The 21,858-nt window shown below is 56.5% G+C and overlaps 1 protein-coding gene and 1 long non-coding RNA gene across 5 annotated transcripts in view; one reads left to right on the forward strand and one right to left on the reverse strand.

Annotated features, from left to right (window-relative positions):
* Positions 1-952: 952 nt before the first annotated feature.
* PPM1F (protein phosphatase, Mg2+/Mn2+ dependent 1F) overlaps positions 953-21,858 on the reverse strand; it is a 28,199-nt gene continuing 7,293 nt past the window's right edge. For all 4 annotated transcript variants that reach the window (XM_037067327.1, XM_037067326.1, XM_037067328.1 and 1 more), the window contains exons 3-8: positions 17,464-17,609; positions 12,853-13,055; positions 12,072-12,260; positions 8,512-8,655; positions 5,945-6,038; positions 953-4,853 (exon numbers count right to left, since the gene is read on the reverse strand). In XM_037067327.1, the coding sequence (XP_036923222.1) occupies positions 4,441-4,853; positions 5,945-6,038; positions 8,512-8,655; positions 12,072-12,260; positions 12,853-13,055; positions 17,464-17,609 (1,189 nt within the window). In that variant the 3' untranslated portion in view covers positions 953-4,440. The remainder of the gene's footprint in view (positions 4,854-5,944; positions 6,039-8,511; positions 8,656-12,071; positions 12,261-12,852; positions 13,056-17,463; positions 17,610-21,858) is intronic.
* LOC119001799 (uncharacterized) lies at positions 8,868-10,864 on the forward strand. Its single transcript, XR_005069636.1, has 2 exons — positions 8,868-8,946; positions 10,758-10,864. It is a non-coding gene; the product is annotated as an uncharacterized LOC119001799 (long non-coding RNA).

Genomic DNA, 21,858 nt, shown 5'->3' on the forward strand with positions numbered 1-21,858 from the left:
AAAGGATGAAGAGATCCAGCTGCCTCCCTGGCGGTGGAGTGGTCTGGAGGGTGGGAGGCCACTGCCGAGGGCTGCCTGGAGCAGGAGGGAAGGGGGCCCTGGAAACTTGCAGGGGTGATTCAGGAAGGACTAGGGAAAATGAGGCCAACCAGGCCTGAAACCAGGCAAGAGGGGCCCCCAGGCAAGGAGAGCGGGCAAAGGCTGAGGCAGGGGCTGACAGTGAGGGAGCGACGCAGCAAGCCCCGGCTAGCTGGCCCCAACTAACCTGAAAGCACAAGCTACCCCACGGTTTCGGGGAGTTCAGACAGCATTTTGGGGCCCTGGCTCAGCAGCTGCTGCATGGAGGAGACAGTGTGTTTAATACTCATCCGAGGATATGGTTTAAAAAAAGCAGACGTTAGAGAGGAAGGGAAAGAGAAACATTGATTGGTTGCCTTCTACACGCACCCTGATCAGGGTTAGGTCCTCATGAGATCAAACCCACCACCTACTAAAGGAGCCATGGTCAGGGTGTGGAGGAGGCCATTCTGACGTTGTCCACGTTCCCTTGATGTCTGGGTTCAGCCAGCAGCACAAGGAAGAACCTCGGATCCACTTGCTGCCAGCTGAGTACTGTGAGCGCGGGGCCTCCTTCCTCAGCAGCCCAGGGGCCCCAAGGACAACTGTGGGTTCCCAGGGGCCTGGCCTTGGTGCCACGAACCCTGTACCTGCTCACCATGGACACAGATTCTTGCTGCTGGTGAGGGTGGGCTGGGAGCCCACGGATGTGAACCAGGCTGGGCAGGCCAGCTGGAGGGGCTGGGAGTCAGTAGGTTTCCCTCCAGAATTCATCTGCTTCCCCTACAGTGGGATTTGTAGAAGGTCCCCTGCACCCCACAAACTTCCAAACACCCTGGACACCCAGGGGAACCAGGAATTCAGAGGTAAGCAAGGCAGGACTCAGGACTCGAGACACGTTTCAGAACTCGTGGTTTATTGACACTTGAGCAGAGCAGCCCTGGGAGGAGACGGCTTTTCTGGTCCCGGCAGACAGGGTAAATAGCCACCCCACCTTAGAAAGGACCCCTACCCCCCACAAAACCTCACAAAATGTGCACAGATAAACCCTCGGCAAGGCTGGCACAGTGTGTGAACGGCAAAGCGAGGCAAGTTTGGCAAAGCTGTGGGGCCCGAGGAGAGCCCGGGCCCCAGGGGTTGCCCCTCTGGGCTATGGGCAGGATCGAACCAAACAGCCCAGTCTGCACAAGCCTGCCTGGCTGCCGCAGGGCTGGCATCAGGCCAGGACTGTCAGAGCTGTGCCCGCAGCCCTAGGAACACTGCTGAGGTAGCTGGGGAAGGGGTGAGGCGGGGACTGCAGTGGGCTCAGGGAGGGCGGGACCCAGGACTCAGCCAGCCCCTGCTTCTCCCTGGGGCCTGGCACCTATTGCCATCTCCCTAAAACACACCCATTTCCTAGCCCTGGGTGCTGAGGATAGGCTGGGTTGGGGAGGTCACAGGTTCACCTCTGGATTTCAGCAGGTGGGTAGCTAGACTAGCCGCCCTGGGGAGCCCCGCTGTGCCTGCCCCTCTGCCACCCGGGCTGGCTTGGGATCGGCTCTACCTGTGAAAGTGGAGCTAGAGTTCTCCAGTTTTTGTATTCCACATAAAGCCCTGACATCAGTAGCTCAATTCTTTTCCAACCCACTTAGTTTTAAGAATAGACACTAGTAATACTTAATCACCCTGCTGGTGGTGGGGGAGGGGTCCTCAGCACTGGCAGCGTCTCTCCAGGATGTGCTGGGTTTGCCCCAGGGCCTCCCTGCTCCTCCAGAATTCCAGGAGCTGCTGCAAACTCAGTGCAACACTGTGCCCAAAAAGGGGGAAACTGAGGCCCAGGGAGGTACAATGACTTACGCAGCTCACATAAGGAGCCGGTGGCAAAGCTGGGACTTGAGAGGGGAATCAAGGTTTCCAGACCAGTGTCTTGGCTAGGGGCCCTCTTGGGGCTGTGGCCTGAAGAGGAAGTGGAGCAGGCTGCTCGGAGGTTGAGGGTCTCCCGGTGGCCCCCCACCCCCCCGCAGCCAGTCCTGATGGAAAAGAACTGCTCTGTGTCTAGGGGCGCAGCAGGAGAACACAGACTCCTTGGGCTGCCAGGCCCGCCAGACAGCAAAGACCTCTGCTGGCGGTGGGGGGCGGGGGGGCGGGGGGGCTCAGGCTTGGAGCCCAGCAGCCTGGCTGGGGGTCAGAGAGGCGTCAGGACAAGCCTGGAGAAATGTCCTGGTGGAGCCTCCAGCCAGGGCACAAAGCAGACCATCAGGTGGTGTAATCCAGACCCCACATGGCGAAGCTTCTCTCTTGGCAGCAATCAATGGAATAATGTCAGCAAATAAAAGAGGAAAAGCGAGCCCACTGCCCCCTCCTTCCAGTCAGGCCACGCCCTCAGGATGCCAGGCTGTAAGTGAAGGGTGGGGCCACACCCGCCTTGTGCTGGGAGGGGCTGACAAAGGGGCTTCTGGACCCCAGAAGGCAATGGGGCCTTCGAGTGAAATGGGACAACACTTGGTCACGCTGGCTGCCGAACATCCTCTGAACAGCAGGGCCTGTTTAAGATGCATTATCATGAGGCCCTAAGCAAGACCCCCTCGGAGTCTTTGTCCTGCTCTAGGGAAGGGGTAGAGTCAGCCTTCAGGCAGTGGCCCCCGAAGGCTCCTACCCTTCCCTGAGACTCCCCTCAGTGCCACTGGGATCGGGGGCTCCCTGCGCAGACCTTCCTGGGGCCCTGCTGCTGTAGTGGACTCAGAATGCTCCCTCTGTAGCTCCTGGCGGGGGGCCCTGGCACCGAGCTTCCTCCCACTGCCCAGCGCCCAGGGAACATCCTGCCAGGGCCTCAGTTAAGCCGCCCACTGCCCTTCCCAGACCACCAGCCTCTGCCTGCAGCAGCCCTGCCCACAGGGCAAGCCCAGGTCCCACCTGGAGCCCTCACTACTTTCTACGCCCGACGTGAACTTCGCCTTCCCAGGGCAGTAAGGGACCTTGACACCCTCTCACAGACAGGCAATGCTGGAGGCAGACACTGCAAGGCAGCGGGGGCCGCCAGCTGTTGGCAGAAAGAGGAGCAAGGGCTGGGTGGGTGGGACAGACTCCCAGCTGCACTCCCGCTGCCTCCAAACAGACCCACCAGCTACATCAGACTCGCCAGAGCCTCTTACGTGTGTTTCTGAATGAAACCAATCCAACTACCAACACACAGAACATTTTGGAACATTCCAAACAGCAGCAAGGATCTGCCTGCTCATGGAGCTCAAGCTCTCAGCCTAAGGTCCAGCCAGACACCGAGTGGCAGAGCCAAGGAAGGTGGGGGTCAGGCAGGGACCACGGTCACCCTGAGCTCCTGGAGCCCCGGAGCCTGGCCTGGGCCACGTCGCACGGCCGATGCTCTTAGGGACCAACCACTTTGTTGCCAGTGGAATGTCACTCTCCTGGGAATTCTCCTGGGAAGAATTCTAGCCTACACCATCCGCTGTCACAAAATCAATCCCGCTTTTGTGGAAACTTAAACGTGCCTATTAGTGCCCATCCCAGGCCTGGCAGGTCCAGCCTTACCTAAAACTGTTTAAGGCACTTGAATGGCTTATTAACACTACCTGGAAAGATTTTTGTTTCAATCTTGATTTAAGAAAAAAAAATCAGTAATACTGCAAAAAAAGTTTCCCCTAAAAAATATCAATACGTTAAATTTTCTAAGGAATAAAATAAATGCTAAGCTCTGCTTATTAGACAAACAAGTCTCCTTGGCACTGACGGAACAAAGACAAAACCTGAAATACTGCTTTTCCGAATTGGACTTTTCCCCGGGGTGGGGGTGGGGGTTTTGGCACACAACAGACAAGTGCAGTGTCTCTGAGCTTCCCCTCCCGGGGTGTGTGGAGGACAAGAGGGACCGGTGAGGCCAGAGCCACACGTCACGGCTGCCATGATGCAGGCGGGTGACTGCCGCAGACCCGATCCCCGATCCTCTCCTGTTTGGGGAGCAAGCTCCACCAGCCAGGCCCCGCCAGGCCTGTCTGCAGACACAAAACCCAACACTGCGGCCAGCGAGGAATGGGTGAGAAACCTGCGCCGGGCACCCTGGGTCTGCCCAAGGGCCCACATGGTGTCCTGCTGCCCGGTGTCTTTGGTCTGGCTGCAGTCAGTGACTGTGGCCTCTGGTTCCACTCTGGCCCCATGGGGAGCAAGAGCCAGTCCAGTTCCTGGGTCATTTTTGCTTTGGTGAGACTTCCTTTGTTCTACTGCCTGTCACGAGCAAGGCATGACGCCCACCGCCCCACGCACTTCCACAGCGGTCCAGACAGACCAGCGGGAGCAGCGTGAAGGCTCAGGAGTCCTAGGGGAAAGCACTGCTTGGGTGGTGCCCACCTGCCACCTCTACCTGTCGGGTCCTAGAACATCTGAGGGGTGGGGTTACAGGCAGGGACCACCGGGGGCCTGGGCCTCCTCACTTCTCCACGGAGCGTTGCTCTCTGACTCTGAGAGGTCAGAGGGCAGGTCCTGACTTCTCCTGTCTCCCTGGGAGTCCCCAGCCCCCTGGGCCCCACCCTCCAGCAGGTCTTGGGGATCCCTGAAGAAGACCACTATGACCGTGATGTTGTCATGGGAGCCCCGCTCCCGGGCTGCGGCCACCAGCTCCTCAGCGACACGCACGCCACTGCCCTGCTGCCGGAGCAGGTGGCTCTGCACAAGGCCGGCGACCTCCTGGTGGGCAACTACGTCGAAGAAGCCATCACAAGCCAGCAGTAGGTAGTCCTCAGAGCCGGTCAGCTCCCGGGAGGCCGCGTCTGCCTCTCCAGACACATAGGGCTTCTGGAAGACATCCCCTGTACACGGGAGAGAGGCGCCTGGGGTCAGAGAATCGGCCTGCTGGCCGCTCCACCTGTTTTGCTCAAAACCCAGGAGGGCAGGAGTTCAGCTCCACAAAACTGCTTTCTTACTTCCCATGGAGCAGGGCCCAGAGTGCGTGGCCCAGGACGCAGCATGGGCGGTGGCCCTGGTTCCCCTGAGCTCCCGACAGTGCCCCCCAGACACTCAATTGGCGCTCAGCCAAGCTCACTTCTCCTCCCTCACACCTGCTCTTCTGGGCTCTTCCAGGAGAACGGCACCATGATCCCCAGGTCCTTAGGCCCAAATCTTGGGGGTTTCCTCTGATTCTCTCTCACACCCCACATCTAACCTGTTAGCAAGTCCTACTGGCTTTACCTTCAAACGCAGCTCAAACTCCCCTCCCCTCCCATTTTCTATAGCTTACCTCACCCAGGCCCCCCAAGGCTGCCTGTTGGCCCCCTTCTACCCAGTCGTCCCTTACACGGAGCTGCCCAGAACTCCCCTGTCCCTGGAAGGGAGCCTGGCTCCCACCTTCATGACGTGGTGTGTCCAGAGACTCGAGGGCAGAAGCCACAGGGAGAAGGGGTATAGAGAGTGCAACATGCTTGGCAAGAAGGACAGACATTAGCAGGAAGGAGGCGATTCCTCAGTGTCTGAAGACAAGATGGGGCTGTTGAGCCCTGGACTGGGGCCTGGCAGTGGTGGATGCTGAGAAAATGGGGTGGGGCAGGTGAGGGGCTGCTTTTACTTCAGATGGTCAAAGACAGGGAAAAAAAAAGAATCATCAGTGTGTGGGGGGCAGACCTCACTCATGGAGTATTTAAAACTCCCAGCTAACCAAAGGTTTCCTTCTAGATTGTTTGAGGAAGCGTTTCAACAAAAAGGTAAGGACATGCAACTTGAGCCACAATGATCTGCGCGAGATGGAAGTTTCTTAGGTGTCGGCGCCTGCGCTCTCCACACTCCCTTCACGGTCTGAGTGTCAACCCAACCCCACTGACGACAGGCACCTTTTCAGCACATGACACTGCTGTCCCCAACAGCTGGGTCCAGAGGCCTGAGCCCTGGGTGGCCCTCGCCTCCTTACCAATGGCTCTGGAGACGGCCAGGGTCCCGTTGACTCTCCAGCAGTCCGTGTGAGACACGAAGCCCCCCAGTGCTTCGATGCGCTCCTTCTCATCCTGTGGGAGATAGCCAGGGCCGGGGCAGGGTGTCCAGCACTGCCACCGGAGGAGGTGAGCTGGTGTCTAAGACAGCGCCCGGAGCCACAGCTCTCGAAAGATGCCCAAATGGGGCTTTAGTCACACAGTGAGAAATTCTGTATAACCTAATTGCCCTTTAGCTACAGGAATGGTTAAGTATGTCATTGTGCAAATACAGACAGGCCACTCGTGGCCACTGATCAGCAGCCCATCCCTGAGCAGCATTTCAGGGTCAGGGACATGCTCACGAGGCAACAGAGAGGCATGAGCCCCAGGGTCAGAGAGCAGGTCCCCAACTGCCTCTCCTGGCATGCAGGACACTGTCCCTTCTCTGTAAGCTGCTGGGAGGAGACGGAGCACGTGCACATGCAGCCACGTGGCAGGGCTGGATGAGACCTGAACCAGGCCCTAGCCAAGCCCTGTGGCCGGGGGCCTCATCCTTCTCCTGCACCCGCAGGCCCTGCCCGCTCCCAGAGGACTATGGTGCTCCCGGCCTGAGCAGACAGAACGAGGCCCAGCCCAGCTGTGAGTCCTCAAACCTCTGGCCCTATAAACCGCCTCCAACCAGAGGTTTCCAGCCATGAGTCTGCCGCCTCAGGGAGGGTAACGACAAGATCTGCTGCTTGATGATGAGCCTGAGGCTTGGAAAGGGTGGAGCCAGGGCCAAGCCGTCTGTCCTTGCTCTTTGCCATGGTGTCCCGCCCCGCCCCGAGCTCAGGCAGTGTTTGGAAAGTGCTACCTGCAGAAAGCACTCTGTGGGCCTTGGAGGCAGCGTTGAACTCTGGTCAGACTCTGGTCTCACTTCACTCCTGTCGTAGTGAGATGGTGTCCAGCACTGCAGGCCAGAGCTGGGCTGTCTACCCAGCACGCAGCCCGGTAAACGGGGTCAGTGTGCAGGGTCCTAGCGTGCGTGCCAGCAAGGAGTGGCCCACCTGGGCTTCGCATGGGTGAAGCCAGCGGGTGCAGAACCGGCACCCCAAGAAGAGGTTTCTATCTACCACTAGCTCGGGCCACAGTTCACCCAACTGCTTGTCTTGGAGTAGGAGGGCACACCCGAGAGCAGGCACTGGAGGCCCGGAAGCGACAGAGACTACCTGCCACTTCCTGGCTGTGCTTTGGGAAGTTACTTAATCCCCCCAGGCATCAGTTCTCTCCTCTATACAACAGAGAGAGCGTGTCTAGGAGGCTGCGCACAAGCTAGGAGCTGCCGTGGGGCCGAGGAAGGCTATCGTTCCTGGCTGTTTTGATACCCCCTGCAGTGCTTTCTAGAAGCCACAGAGAGACAGTTCCACGGAATCACAGAAAGCCAACACTGCCACGTGGAAAAGCCCATACAGAAAGACGAAAGAATTTGCAAATCACTGCACACACAGGGAGCCAAGTTCCCCGATGTTTATAAGATGCCTACAGATTGGTAAAAAAAGAGCAACAATTTGGGACAAACATGGGTGAAGGAGGGGAACAGAGTGTTCCCAGGGAAGGTGCTGTAAACCATCTTTAGCATTTGGAAAGATGCGAGAGCTGGTTTAACAGAACACAAACTAAACAAAGGCCTTCTCTCCTCGGGACCCCACAGAGCCTGGGGGCGGGTAGTTTGGCAAGTCCGTGCCCTGTAGATGGACCTGAACAAGGCACATCTGCACTGTTAGAAGGAAATGCTGTACTGTTATTTATTGCTGCCTTGTTTCTAGTACCAAAAGGCTGAAAAAAAGTCCATCGTGGAGAGACGGAAATGAATGGAACTGCACCAGTCCTAGGAGGAGTGGGAGCAGTTTACTTGCTGACCTGAAACACCTACCAGGTGCATGGGGAGGTGAAAACACGCGTGCAGAGCAGTGAGTGGGGCCTACAGGCATCCCCCAGACATGCAAACTCTAGCTCTCCCACCTCAGGAGACAGAATGGACACCTCTGTGAGAGATGGTCCGAGTAGGAATGTGATCCTCATTTCTGGGTGAGAATCCCGAGGTACAGGTGGGTGACTGACCTCAGGGTCTCAGCGAAGCTTCTGCCTAATAAAGCCCCAAGCCTGTCTCCTTCCAGCCCAGCGTCACCTCCTCACTGAAGCCCTCCTTCCCATAGCCCGGGTGGGCCACTCCTTGCTGGCATGCACGCTAGGACCCTGCACACTGACCCTGTTTACTGGGCTGCGTGCTGGGTAGACAGCCCAGCTCTGGCCTGCAGCGCTGGGCACCGTCTCACTATGACAGGAGGAGTTCACTGGGACCACTGGCTGTTCGTGTCCCAAGCTCTAGGGGACCCCTGGCCACTGGAGCCCAGCAGGGGAGCTCTCCCCATGGAGGAGTGCCAGGGGTTTCCTGGGAAGATGGTCCCTTTTACTTCCTAATCTGTCCCAGTGACCCTTGGCCAGGGCTCCCTGACCATCTGCTTCCCTGACGGGCCCAGCCAGTGGGGCCGGGGATGTCCCAGATGTGGGTGGAGGGAGCCCTTACCTGTCGCTCGGGTCTATGTGGCTCCATCAGCTTCACTACCTGTCCCTGCTGTACCAGGATAACCTGAGAGTCCCCGAGCCAGGCGACGTGCAGGGTCTTTCCCACGACGAGCGCGCACACACCCGTGGTTCCGCTCTGCAGTCGCTGTGAAAAGAGAAGGCCGAGTGGGGTGAGGGCGAGCCAGGCACCTGCCCCTCGGGCACCCGCGGTCCAGAACAAGGGACTGCCGGGGCAGCGCGCAGCTGGAGACACGAGGGCTGCTGAGGCCGACAGGCACCGTGAAGGTCACCGGACGATGCTGCGCGAAGGAGGGCACAGCCCGTGTGATCTCATTTATATCAAACTCGGGCAACATGTCTGTTGTGTCAGGGAGCAGAGGAGTGGGGAACAGGCGGGCAGGGGGAGGGCGGGAAAACGGCAGGAAGAAACTTCTGGGTTGGAACTTCCGCCAAGATGGAGGCATAGGTGGAAACACTGTGCCTTCTCCCACAACCAAGTTTGGATACAACAAAAGTTTTGGAGAACTAAGACACACCCAGAGACCAGAAAACCGAATTATATGGAAGTCCGACAGCTACGAACCGTTCAACGGGGACGGTAAGAGAGGCAGAGCCAGCAGCGGAGCAGGGTCGGGAAGGACAGACCTAGGAGTGCAGGCAGCCCGGACCTAGTCGGGGTGCGGGGCAGACTGACCAAGGTCGCACATTCGCGCGCAGTGAGACAGACCATGCAGGCCCCAGGGGGCGAACCCAGTGGTGGAGGGCTGACGGCGGTGGCACACTTGCGTGCCGAGGAGCGAGGCGCGTGGCCCTGGTGACGGTGGTGGCTGCGGTGCTGGTGGGGGTCGTGGAGGCGGGCGCCGGAGGGAAGCCATTGTCCCTCTTTGACCCTGCCCCCACATACAACATCACAACCCAGCGACTGAGTTGCCCTGCTCTGGTGAAAACCTAGGGCTCCGTTCCTGCTACTTAACAGGCACGAACAGCCCAAAAGATGGTGCAAGAACTCAAAGTCCCAGAGCCAATAACTCTAAGCGACCAACAGATTGCCAGCCTCTCAGAAGCCCAATTTAAAACACTATTTATCAGGATGCTCACAGAATTGGTAGAGTACAGTCACAAATTAGAGGAACTTAGTCACAAATTAGAGGAACATATGAAGGCTAAACTAATTGAAATGAAGGGAGATGTCCAGGAAACCAATAGCGATGGAAAGGAAAATGGGACTCAAATCAAGGGAGTGGACCAGAAGGAAGAACGAAACATCCAACCAGAAAATAGTAAAGAAACAAGAATTCAAAAAAATGAGGAGAGGCTTAGGAACCTCCAGGACATCTTTAAACGTTCCAACATCCGGATTATAGGGGTACCAGAAGGGGGAAAGAAACAGCCACGAGTGGAAAATGTATTTGAACAAATAATAAAGGAGAACTTCCCCAGTCTGGCAAAGGAAATAGACTTCCAGGAAATCCAGGAAGCTCAGAGAGTGCCAAAGAAGTTGGACCCAAGAAGGAACACACCAAGGCACATCATAATTACATTAGCCAAGACTAAAATGAAGGAGAGAATCCTAGAAGCAGCAAGGGATAAGGGGACAGTCACCTACAAAGGAGTACCCATCAGACTGTCAGCGGATTTCTCAAAAGAGACCTTACAGGCAAGAAGGGGCTGGAAAGAAGTATTCCAAGTCATGAAATCCAAAGACCTACAGCCAAGATTGCTTTATCCAGCAAAACTTTCATTTAGAATGGAAGGACAGATAAAGTGCTTCTCAGATAAGGTCAAGTTCAAGGAGTTCATCATCACCAAGCCTTTATGTTAAAGGGACTTATCTAAGAAAAAGAAGATGAAAAAGATGAACAGTGAAAGGACAGCAAACTCACAGTTATTAACAACCACACCTAAAACAAAAGCAAACCAAGAGAACAGCTAGATCAGGAGTGGAACCATAGAAATGAAGAACACATGGAGGGTTAACAACAGGGGAGTGGGAGGAGGAGAAGGGGGGAGAAGGTACAGAAAATAGCATAGACAGTAGGTAGAAAACAGATAGCGGGGAGGGCAAGAATAGTGGGGGAAATATAGAATCTAAAGAACTTGAGACACGTGGTTATAAACTAAGGGGGGAGAAGGGTGGGGGAGGGAGTGTGCGGGTGGAGGGGAATGAAGGGGGGAATAGAACAACTGTAATAGTATAATCAATAAACTACATTTAAAAAAAAAAGGAAAAAAAAAAGAAACTTCTAGGTTGAGTATCTGTCACTGTGAGGGTTTCAGGGGGGAGACACATGCCCAAACCTATCACACTGTACACTCTAAATATGTGCAATTAATTACATGTCATTATACCTCAATAACAATGTTTATAAATATAAACATGTTTATAAACATGTTTGGTTTATAAACTAAACCAAACGCTTGCTGCAGAGAATCCCTTCCCAACTAGGAGGCGGCCCTGAGCTCGGAGGCTTTTCTCACCTCCTGGGGGCGACAGTGGCCAGGAGGCTGAGGCAGGTCGGGGTTTCACGGGTGCCACCGTTTTAGGTGCCTCATGGTTTTCTGTCGAGTCCGGCTGTGCTGACTTCCGCACAGGCCCCCACCCCACATCTCCTCACCAGCCGTATCAACTGGGCCTCACTTTCCCCATGTCTAACATGGGGCTGATCTTAGCATCTACCTCACAGGGCTGCGAGACACCCCACTGATGAGAACACAGGCGAGGCTCAGTGGGGGCAGGGGGGGGGCGGAGGACCGGTTCTTCCTTCTTTCAGTAGCAGAGGCCTCATCCCCGTGCAGCTCGATCTCCCAAGGAAGGAGCACTACGGAGACCCCAGCTCCTGCGGAGACCCCGCTCCGGAGAGCGGCTGGCACTCGGGCTGTGCTCTAACTGCGTGTTTTGTTTTCTGTACTTTATGGTGCTTGAATAAACCAGGGGCCTTGCTAACCCGAGAGAGAATCCCCACCCTCACCCACCGGGCCAGCTAGTTCCCGAAGACAGCAACCCCCCCCCCCGCCCCTACTGCAGAGGGCCTGTCGTGCCCAAGCCAGCAGGTTGGGAGCCCGCATCTTCAACCACCCGCTCTGTGTCTCACGCCGGGACAACGTTCCTGTGGCCCAGAGGGCTGGGGACTGGCCGGGTGGCCCAGAGCCTATAGAGCTGAGTCCAATGAGCCAATCTTAAGCTCGCTGTGACTCGCTGGCCTTGCCTCGCCCACACATGTCAACGGAGACCACAGTGAAGGCCATGGCCACGCTTTCCTCTCTCTCTGCCACCTGACCCGTGGGGGGTTGCTTCCTGAGTGGCACTGTGTGGCATGGCACCACCTTTCGGGAACTGTAAGTAATAAACACCTCCACGTAATAAACTGCTCTTTCAGGGCATTTGCCTCTGTGTCCGTCATCTTATGCTGCTTAATTAAGACAAAATCCTGGGCACATCTTAACAGAGCCAGCCTGTCCTCCCCCATGAGGCCGGCACACCCTCTGCAGGGGCTGGGCCTCTCTGATGCTAATGGCTCCTCGCCCCCAAACTGCATGGGAGGTGGGTCTACCTGTCCTCACCTCACGCTTGGCTTTCCTGAGGAACATCTCATCGGTGCGCAGGAAAGCTTCTCTGAGGGCCCCCGCAGGGTCTGTGCGCAGCCCCGGCTGGTGAGCCGCGTTGGTGTGTACATGCACGGCGGCGTACCTCGCGGCATCCACTCCCCCGTGACCGTCAAACACTGCAAAGTAGGCGCGGTCCACAGGGTCCTGGTGGGGAACACAGTGGGAGTCACTGCCCAGCTGGCCTCATGCCTGACTGAGGCTGTGACCCAGCCAGAGGCTCTCATCAGGCACTACCACAAGGGTCAGGAGGGGCCTGGAAGAATCAGCCTGGCCCCCGCTACCAGACAACCCTCCAGCGTGTCAACCCCCCCTCCTGCACTAGGCTGCTGGCACCAGGAGCTGTGTCAGGCAGCCATGAGTGCCTCAGACAGAGCGGGGCTCAGCAATCATGAGTGTGGGTGAACTTGGTGCCCAGGGCCTTCCCTCACAACAGACTAGGGAAAACCATTCCCTGCTCAGTCCCTCAGCTGGGAAAGCAAGGTGGCTAGTGGCTGCCCTGGCCCAGAAGCACTGGGACAATGAACTGGGCCTCCCAGACTCCCTGGAAGTGCTTTGAGAGACGCCAGCACTATGGCCCTCAGACGGAAGCTGCAGGCACCACTCCTGCCTTGGCTCTGGCTGGAAGCTCTGCTTGGCGCCCAGAGTGATCTCCTACCCCTTGTGCAAGCCCTCCTTGTCTGTCCTGACTGGAGACACTGGTAAGGCCTCCCCAGGGCCCGGGAGGTGGAGCACTCACGGACAGGCCGAAGAGCTGGTTGAAGGCAGGAAGGCATACGTGCCGGTCCTCCATCCTGCGGCGAGTGTTCCGGATGGCGTGAATGGAGACCAGCCACTGCCGCGGTGGAACCCGTGCCGTCGAGGGCACCTGCTTCTGCCACTGGCTGCATACTTCCCAGAGCCGGTTAAAGAAGCTCCACGCCAGGCCCTTGGTGTCCAGCACTGATGGGCAAGATGGGGGTTGTCAGGGAAGCACCAGTGCAGGCCAGCTGATGCTCTGCTGGCTCACCCTGCCCGCCCCCGCCCACCCCGCTGTGGCCTCCAGACAGCCCCATCACAGGCCTGCACAGCCCCTCCAGCCACCCCCACCCCCGGGCACACCAGCCAACACGACAGGCCATATCATCAGCAGTGAGACGTGTCTGGTTTGGCAACACGCACCGAGAGCCTCCTGCCCCACGTGGAACACCTCCACTCATGGAAGCCCGCCCCAAGGGAACAGCAGAAATGTGCCAGTAATTTAAGGACAAAGTACAGAGCCACTTATGATTCTGCATTAATTAGAAACACTACATATCCACGACAGAGTAAATTACGGTTCATACTTCTGACAAAGAATTAAACTGCTATTAAAAATAATTTTCACTACTAAACACGTAATTGCCATTGGCCCAGCAACTGCACCCCTCGGCATTTATTGCAGAGAAACGAGGACTTTGTTCATACACACACTTGAGCCCGACCATTCAGAGCAGCCCTGCGCGTAGCAGGTGAAAACCCAGATTGGCTCTGGGTGTCCCCCGATGCAGGAACGGTCACACAGGCTCGGGTACATCCTGCAGCGGAACGCCACTCAGCAGGGGAAGGGGGGCTACCGACACACACAGACACTTGGATGAGTCTCCAGGGAATTATGCTAAATGGGAAAAGCCGATCCCCCAAAGTTACGTCCTGTGTGATTCCACTTATATGTATTTTTGAAGTGACCAAATTACGGAAATTGAGAAGATTGGTGGTCGTCAGAGGTTGGGGGGGGGTGTTAGGGTGGCCATGCAGGGGAACGAGGGAACCATGTGAGATGGAACTGTTCTGTATCCTGACTATGCACGATCCTGGCCACCGTATTTTACTTGTTTTGTAAAACATCACCATTGTGGGGAACTGGGTAAAAGGGGCCTGGGATCCCAATGTGTTATTTCTTACAGCTGCATACACAGTTGAATCATATGTGAGAAATTTCTTGACCACCTGGACCCAGCAGATGGAAGGTAGGGCAGTACGCCCCCACCACGTGAGCACTGGCTCTCTCCCGGCAGGCGGCGGTTTATAGGTGATGTTTTCTCTTAAGCACATTTCTTTAGTGCTTGCCCAGTCTGTCAGTTCAAGTGTTAGCCCCAGTGATGGTTTTAAAATACGCTCATACCCTCTTCGATTCTCCTCCCTTCAAGGGTGGGGGCTCCATTCGCTCCCTTTGAACGCATTACTTTGTGACCCCAGTGACCTGCTTCTAGTGAATAAAACCAAAGTGACTGTGAGTGGCTCCAGATACCAGGTCCCAAGAGGCACTGTGGCTTCCCTGTCATGTGCCCTGTCTTTCTCACTCCCCCTCTCTCCCTTTCTGTCTCCTCTGTGAGCCGCTGGCTCTGAGGGAAGCCCCCCGCCACGTCATGAGGATGCTCCAGCAGCGCTGTGGTGGAGAGTCCACAAGGTGTGGAACTGAGGCCTCCTGCCAACGGCCGTGTTACTGAACCATCTTGGAAGTGCAGCCTCTGCTCCCACTGGCCTTCGTCTGACCTCCTGAGACCCTAGGCAAGAACCACCTGTTCAGCTGCTCCCAAATTCCAGGCCCACAGAAACTGTGGGACGGTAAGTGTTTACTGGTTTAAGCCACTACATTTTGGGCCAATGTTATGCGGCAACAAGTGATACTGCCGACAACATAGACTTTAAAAGTTTAAACCCTACTTAAACCCGGCTCTAAAGAAAACACTAATAAGGAAGAGTCCAAAGGAACCCTCTGGTGCCACATCTCAGAGACTCGGTTCATTCTGATGCACAAACCCTTCTTGGGACCCCTGCTGCCCCTAGGTGCTGGTAGCAGGTGCAGGTAAGTCAGTGCCAGTCACCTAAGAGGGGGGCCCAGGGCGAGTAACTAGAAACATGGTAGACTCGGGAGTGTCACAGGCTACACTTGGAGTATCTGGACAGTTGGAGAAGAAACGGCTTGTGCCCAAAGGAGGCGGCTGCAGAAGAAAAGAAGGGCCGAGGCCAGGGGAGGCATGGAGGGCCTGGGAACACGGGAAGCCCCGGAGAAACCCACCCGTCGGGGGAGTCTGGAATTTGCTGCTGCCACCACACTCGGGACTCGGTGGCCACGAGTGGCCTTTGTTGAGAACTGCACTTTATCGGGTCTGAAATGCCCAGGGAGGGCAGAGCGCCGTTTACTCTTCTCCTAGGTCATGATGCTGCTGTTCAGCTGCATGCTTGAACTTGAATCTTGGCTCCAGCAAAGAGCAATTACCAACGAGAATGATTACCTACAGGGAGGATCACCTAGCCCACACACTCCCGGTGCTGCCCATAGGACATGCTACTCTCCTGGCTCCCACAGAACTACTCACTGGGGCGGGGCCCTTGAGTAGTTGACCCTGACCCTGCCACACAGAGGTCTTAGTCACATCGCTGCTCTTGGGTGATGATCCTAACACCCCACTGATAGACTTTAGTAAAGCCCCACCCCACTGACAGGGACAGCTTATCCAGGCCTGCACAGAAGGCAGGAGCAGGAGCCTCCAGGTGCAGGGATCTGCCACTGTACTGCTTTTTCCCGCCAGCAGGCGGCGCCAACATCTTGCCGGGGATGCAGGCGGGGTGGGGCTGGCAGGCACTCCCTCTGCAGAGACAAAGGCCTGTGGACTTTGCAGAGGCAATGGCTGCCTGTCACTGAACTGCTGTCTCGCGCAGGCGGGGAAATGAGGCTGTGCTATACGGGAATGAAGATAGGGAGCCCAGGAAAAGGACAGGGGACCCAGAGAGAAGGGTCTGGTACCTACGGCAGGGGCAAGCTGCTTGTTTTTCTCCTCTTTGGCCGACCTGTTCATTGCTTTGCTTTCAGTGCTCCCACTAACGCTGAGATAGTCGGATAATGCGGGAATACCTTGTTTTATTTTTTTTATTTTTATTTTTTAAATATTTTTTATTTATCTTTAGAAGGGAAGGGAAGGAGAAAGGGAGAGAAATATCAATGTATGGTTGCTTCTCATGTGTGCCCTGCTGGGAACTGGGAACTGGGAACTAGTCCCTGCTGGGAACTGGCCTGCAACCCAGGCATGTGCCCTGACTGGGAACTGAACCTCGATCATGTGGTTCGCAGGCCCGAGCTCAGATTCACTGAGCTACACCAGCCAGGGCAATACCTTGTTTTATTATGCTTCCCTGGATCCTGCTTGCAGATGCTGCATTTTTTTGTAAACTGAAGGCAAGGCACCCTCCACCCCACCCAACCACCACCACCAGCAAAAAAACTATGACGCTTTGCTGCAGTGGCCTGGAACTGAATCCCCAGTATCTCGAAGGTATGCCTGTAATTAAGCGACATAGGGGAGGTGTGACAGAAAGTAATATATACATGAACCAAATCAACCCACTGTATACCTTAAAGTTACACAATGTGATACATCAACTATATCTCAGTGAAAAAACAACAAAGTAACACAGTCAGATAGGAAATGGCAAGGGAAGGGGAACCTGCCGAGGCACCCACTACCCTGCTGACCAGGCCCCGGCCCTTGCTGGCCCTCAGCCCTGCCCATGTGCAGCCTGAGCGGCACCTTTCACCAGAGGTGTGGAGCGACTCAGTGCTGGTGCACAGCTGGGCCCACCGCACACTCTGCCACAGGCCACAGCTTAGCAACCCCGGCTTGCTGTATGGCGCTCTGGTCCGGCAGGACCCGACAGTTTGGTGAGATGTTAAGAGAAAGGAGTTACTGGGGAAGCAAAAGGAAGACAGACAAAATGAGAGCCCTGCCTTTTCAGCATGAGGCTCACTCCGTTTCGGAGTCCCTCCTGTGCATGACCACCGTCCCAGGAGCAGGCTGCCTCCCCAAGCTCTTGTGGAAATCCAGTCTCCACCTGATTGGAGACTGGGTGGGCCCAGGCCACGGGCCAAACTCTAGCATTTTCTACCAGCTGGACATCAAGGCTGCCCCTGGGAGCCCATTCCCATGTTAGCCTCCCAACTCTGACATCACCACAGGGTGATGCTGGCTGAGGCAGAACAGAAGTGTGACAGAGTCTGGAGCCTGGGGTCCTCCCATGTGAAATGGGCCACACGGTATTCCTCCTGGCTGTTCTGCAGCCCAATGAGCAGCTGCTGTGCTTCCCCCGCTATCGTCAGGCTACGCGTGCTTTTGATTCTGCCCCGTCACCAGCACACATGCATGGTGCTGTCCCCTCGTGGGTCTCAGCCCTGTGCTGCCACAACCGTCTTCCCCCAACAAAACAACAAAGGAGATGGAGGCCAGCTGAGCCCTGCCTTCTCCCACCCTGGGGCTCACTGGTAGCCTGTCCTTTGGCTGGCCTGGCAAGTGTGTGGCCTGCTAAGCCTGGGGTCCCAAGAAAGAGAACTCACAGGTCACAGGGGCCTTCTGCTCCTCCACTTCCTCGTTGTCCTCCTCCTCCTGCCTGGGCAATGTCCTGAATTCAGAAAGGTCTGTCTGCAGCAGCTGGGAAACTGCTTCATGGGCCAGAGATGAAGCAAGTGGTGGCGGAGCATTCCTGGGATGGGAATAACAAGTGAACTGGGGCCAGCTCCTTGGCAGAAGCCAACACTTCAGCCCTGGCCTGAGCCCTCCAGAGGGAGATCTCAGCCCCCCTCCACCCAGGGAGACCCCCCTGGGGGTAGTAATGACCACATGCATCCCACTGTGGGGCCGTGACAAGCAGGTCAGCCTCTGGTCCTTGGGGAGCCTCTGTCCACATTTCATGGAGCCTGTGCTGGTGGCACTGTTTACTGGGGCTGAGCCTGGTGGGGAGGGGTGTGGCAGCCTTGTTAGCTGTGTCCACTGGCCTTCAAGGCCAGGCCCAGACAAACTGCACAATGTTTAGCCTGATGACAGGTGCCTGGTCACCAGTACCAGCTGGGGACCTCTGGGTGTGGGGGAACTTATGGGTTGAATTGTATCCCCCAAATCCCTATGCTGAAGTTCTAATCCCCAGTAGCTCAGGATGTGACCTTGTTTGGAAAAGGGCTGGTTGCAGATACAATGAGTTAAGATGAAGTCACCACAGAGCAGAGTGGGTCCAGTAACATTGGGTCCTATTCAAAAGGGGAATCTGGACACGGACACGGACACGCCCACGGAGGACACTTGGAGAATGAAGGCAGAGACTGGAGTGATGAACTTACAGCCAAGGTGGCCAGCAGCCACCAGAAGAAACAAGGCCTGCTGGCACCTTGATCTTGGACTTCCGGCCTCCAGAAATCCGAGACAACCCAGTTCTGCTGTTTAAGGCACCCAGCCTGTGGTCCTTCATTATGGCCACCCCAGGAAACAAATCTTGGGCTGCACTTGGAAGGCTGGGCTGTGCCTGGCCCACGGGGTCCCTGGTCCATTGGAGCAGCCTGCACCAGGGGATGCTGGGGGTAGGGGTGCAGGTGTCAGGCCCCCAGGGAGTCCTGACCTCAGTGTGTTTTAAAAGAGGGGTGTGTCATGATGGGAGAGGCTTCTCTCTGGCCTCTCCACTCAGGGCAGAATGAAGGGTGAGCTGCCAGGAGGCCAGGGCCCCAGCTAGGCAGGGCCTGGTGGTGGTCAGGATGGGGCAGAGCAGGTGCCGGGCAGGGAGCCGGACAGGTTCCAGGTCCACAGTGGGTCTCAGGTCCAACTGAGTGTCGAGAGGCCTGGGGCTGACAAGCATGTGGTCTGGAGATGGGGCCTCTAACTCATGGGGGTGAGGACGACAGCCTGAAGGAGCTTGCCTGGGCAGACAGCAGGTGGGGGCCTGGGAACAGCTGGACAGGTGGCCGCCCAGGCCCGTGTGGGGACGATTCTGGGAAGCAAGACTTGGCTGAGTGCTTCGAAGGTCACAGCCAGGCCATCCGGAACAGAACTGGGGGACTGGTGTGGGCAGGAACGGGAAAGCAAATGGAGGGAGGAACAGGAATACCAAGTTCAGGAAAACAGGGACAAGTGGCAACTCTGAGGAAGTTATGGGGCGAACAGACCGAGGCCCATGGGGAAGGACTATCAAAAATTCTGCCACTGCCCTGGCTGGTGTGGCTCAGTGGATTGAGTGCTGGCCTGTAAACCAAAGGGTTGCGAGTTCGATTCCTAGATGGGGCACGTGGCCGGCTGGGTTTTGGGCCAGGTCCCCAGAAGGGACCCCTGAGAGGCAACCACACATTGATGTTTTTCTCCTTTCTTCCTCCCTTCCCCTCTACCTAAAAATTAAATAAATACAACTTTTTTTAATTAAAAAAAAATTCTGCCACAGATGTATTTTTCCATGGGCTCTCTGGCCTGCCTGCCTAGCACCCAGCCTCAGGGCTGGCTCCCACCCTGTGTTCCTGGGAAGCCCTCCCTGGCTCCTCCAGGCCCAGGGCTGGTTACCCCTGGTGCCTCTACAGCTTCTAGAATATATCCTGACCCCAAATCTACCTCCCCGACAGTGGGAGGTGGCTCACCCCCATGTGCCTTTCCCTGAGGGCTGGGGGCCAAGGCTGGGGTGGGTGGCCCGTGATTCTCTGCTGGACCGACCACTTGTGGCACCTGTAGGTGGTCTTAGGCATCCACTGGGATGAATGCCTTCGAAAAGCAACCAGCCAACATGAGAAATGGGTTCCTCTGCCACTCAGGGATATCCTGTCCACCACCGGGTCTTCCCTTCTCACAGCAGCAGCAAGGGGCGCCTGGGGAGGTCACGCTGCGCCTTCCTGTGGGCCCTCTGAGGTCCCACTGCTGAGGCCACTGAGCTTCCGGCCATGGGGACCCACACAATGCCTGGCTTCGGGCCACATGCTTGCTTCCTGGATGCCTCTCCCGCCTCCTCCAGGGTCCCGCCCAACCCTCTCAACCCCCACCAGGCACTCAGGCCTGGTGTCAGTCATGGCTCCTAAAGGGGCCAGAAGAGGCAGTGAAGGGGACAGGGTGTGTGCAAGGCCCAGGAACCCGAGAAACGCTCCAGTCCCACACGCCTCGGGGAGTTTCAAGGAATCTCCAGTTTAGCAGTAGAGATGAAAACACGTATGAATAATATAGAGTAAGGAAGGCACTGCCTGGGAACCTGAGATGTGACAGGGAGCTGCAAACAACAAGGGAACAGATAGGATGTAAATTACCACACCCTTGAACTCAGCGATCTGACTTCCAGACAGTTTTGTGAAAGATACAAATTACAGCCTGGCTGTTGTGGCTCAGGGGATTGAGCACGGGCTGCGAACCAAAGGGTTGCTGGTTCCATCCCCAGTCAGGGCACATGCCTGGGTTGTAGGCCAGGTCCCCAGTGGGGGCCACACAAGAGGCAACCACATACTTATGTTTCTCTCCCTCTCTTTCTCACTCCCTTCCCCTCTGCCTACAAATAAATAAATAAAATCTTTTAAAAAAAATACAAATGACAATCTGAAAAAACTCCAGGGACCACCATGCTCAGGGCCGCTGCCACCCACAAGCCCACGCGCTACAGCCCGAGCAGGTGCTCCGACTGCCATACACAGTGCAGACGCCACGTGAACATCCATGTCTACAGATGGAAGAAACACTAGAAAAGGACAAAAAAAACCACCCCAAAAATAAATCCCCTAAGATGGCTGGAAAATAGAAGACTTTAAAATATTACATTTTAAGGTACATTTGAAGGTACTTTAAGGTGGACTCACAGAGGCCTGCACCACCCCCTCCAGGGGGCTGTGACTCTTGTTCTCTTCTGTCACTGAGAGTCTCAGGCCTGCTCTGTCATTCTGCTAATAAACAGGGTGCTCACTCGACACCTGAGCCCGGGGCCCGCTGCCACCGCTCTCCCTCTCAACCCTGCCGGGGTCTCGAGACCCTGCTCCACCTCAAACAAGTCCTGCTTCTCCATGCATTTAGCATTAGGTACCTGCCCCAAGGCCCCGCATCCCACAACCCTGCAGACCAACCCCCGACTGCTCAAGCTCAGGCCCTGCTCCGGGCAGGAGTGTGGTCCCTGGCTCCTGCTCAGCTACCCTCCTCTTCCTCACCCCCTGCCGTTGCCACTGCCGTGAAGCAAAACCACCCCACCATCCCCTATCCTCCTCCTCCCTGCACATCCCTTCTCTGAACCCTCTCCTTCCTTGACCGAGGAATTGACCCTCAAGTTGGTGCCCCCCCTAGCCCCCTGAGTAGTGGCCACTACCCTTTTCTCAGGTTGGGGCCCCCATGCCTGGAGGCCTAGCTCACCTGGGGCTCTGCTGTCGCCCAGGCTGGCTCTTTCCCAGCTGGCTTCTCTCTGCCCCTGCGGACACATTATCCTTGGCACAGCAGTGTGCTGGCACTCTTGTGCCAGTCCTGGTCGGCACAGGCACCAACCCTCCTGGGTCCGCCTTTCCTGCCGTGACCCCTGAGCCCCCACGGAAGGCACTGTGGCGGCTGGGAGGATAGATTCTGCGGCCCTGGGTCCCTCGAGTTCCCTTTTCCCCTCTGAGTGTGGCTGCTGTGCCTGGCTGGCTCCTTCTCCTCCCATCCTCCATGCTCCTGGCCCCGAGGAGGCAGAACTCTGGGAGCCCTCTCTTGTCCTCCCCTCCCATCTCCTGTACCACCAGCACCCATCCAGCACCCCCAAAGTGGCGTCGTCAGGTCCCAGGCCCGCTCTACTCCATCTGCCTCTGAAGTTATTTCCTCAAAGCCATACGAGCTGGCAGCCCCCTCTACACATGCCACCCCCCCAAGGGGCATAGTCACTGGGAATTTTCTCCTGAGCGCTGTGGGACCACAGGAGATGCTGGGATGGATGTGGCCCCAGAGCAGGCCCACATCCAGAAGCCTTTGTGCTCAGCGACCCAAGCTCC

The sequence above is a fragment of the Sturnira hondurensis genome, unplaced genomic scaffold (genome assembly GCF_014824575.4).
Source record: "Sturnira hondurensis isolate 20B ecotype Veracruz unplaced genomic scaffold, ASM1482457v3 Scaffold0017254, whole genome shotgun sequence".
Taxonomy (NCBI): Eukaryota; Metazoa; Chordata; class Mammalia; order Chiroptera; family Phyllostomidae; genus Sturnira; species Sturnira hondurensis.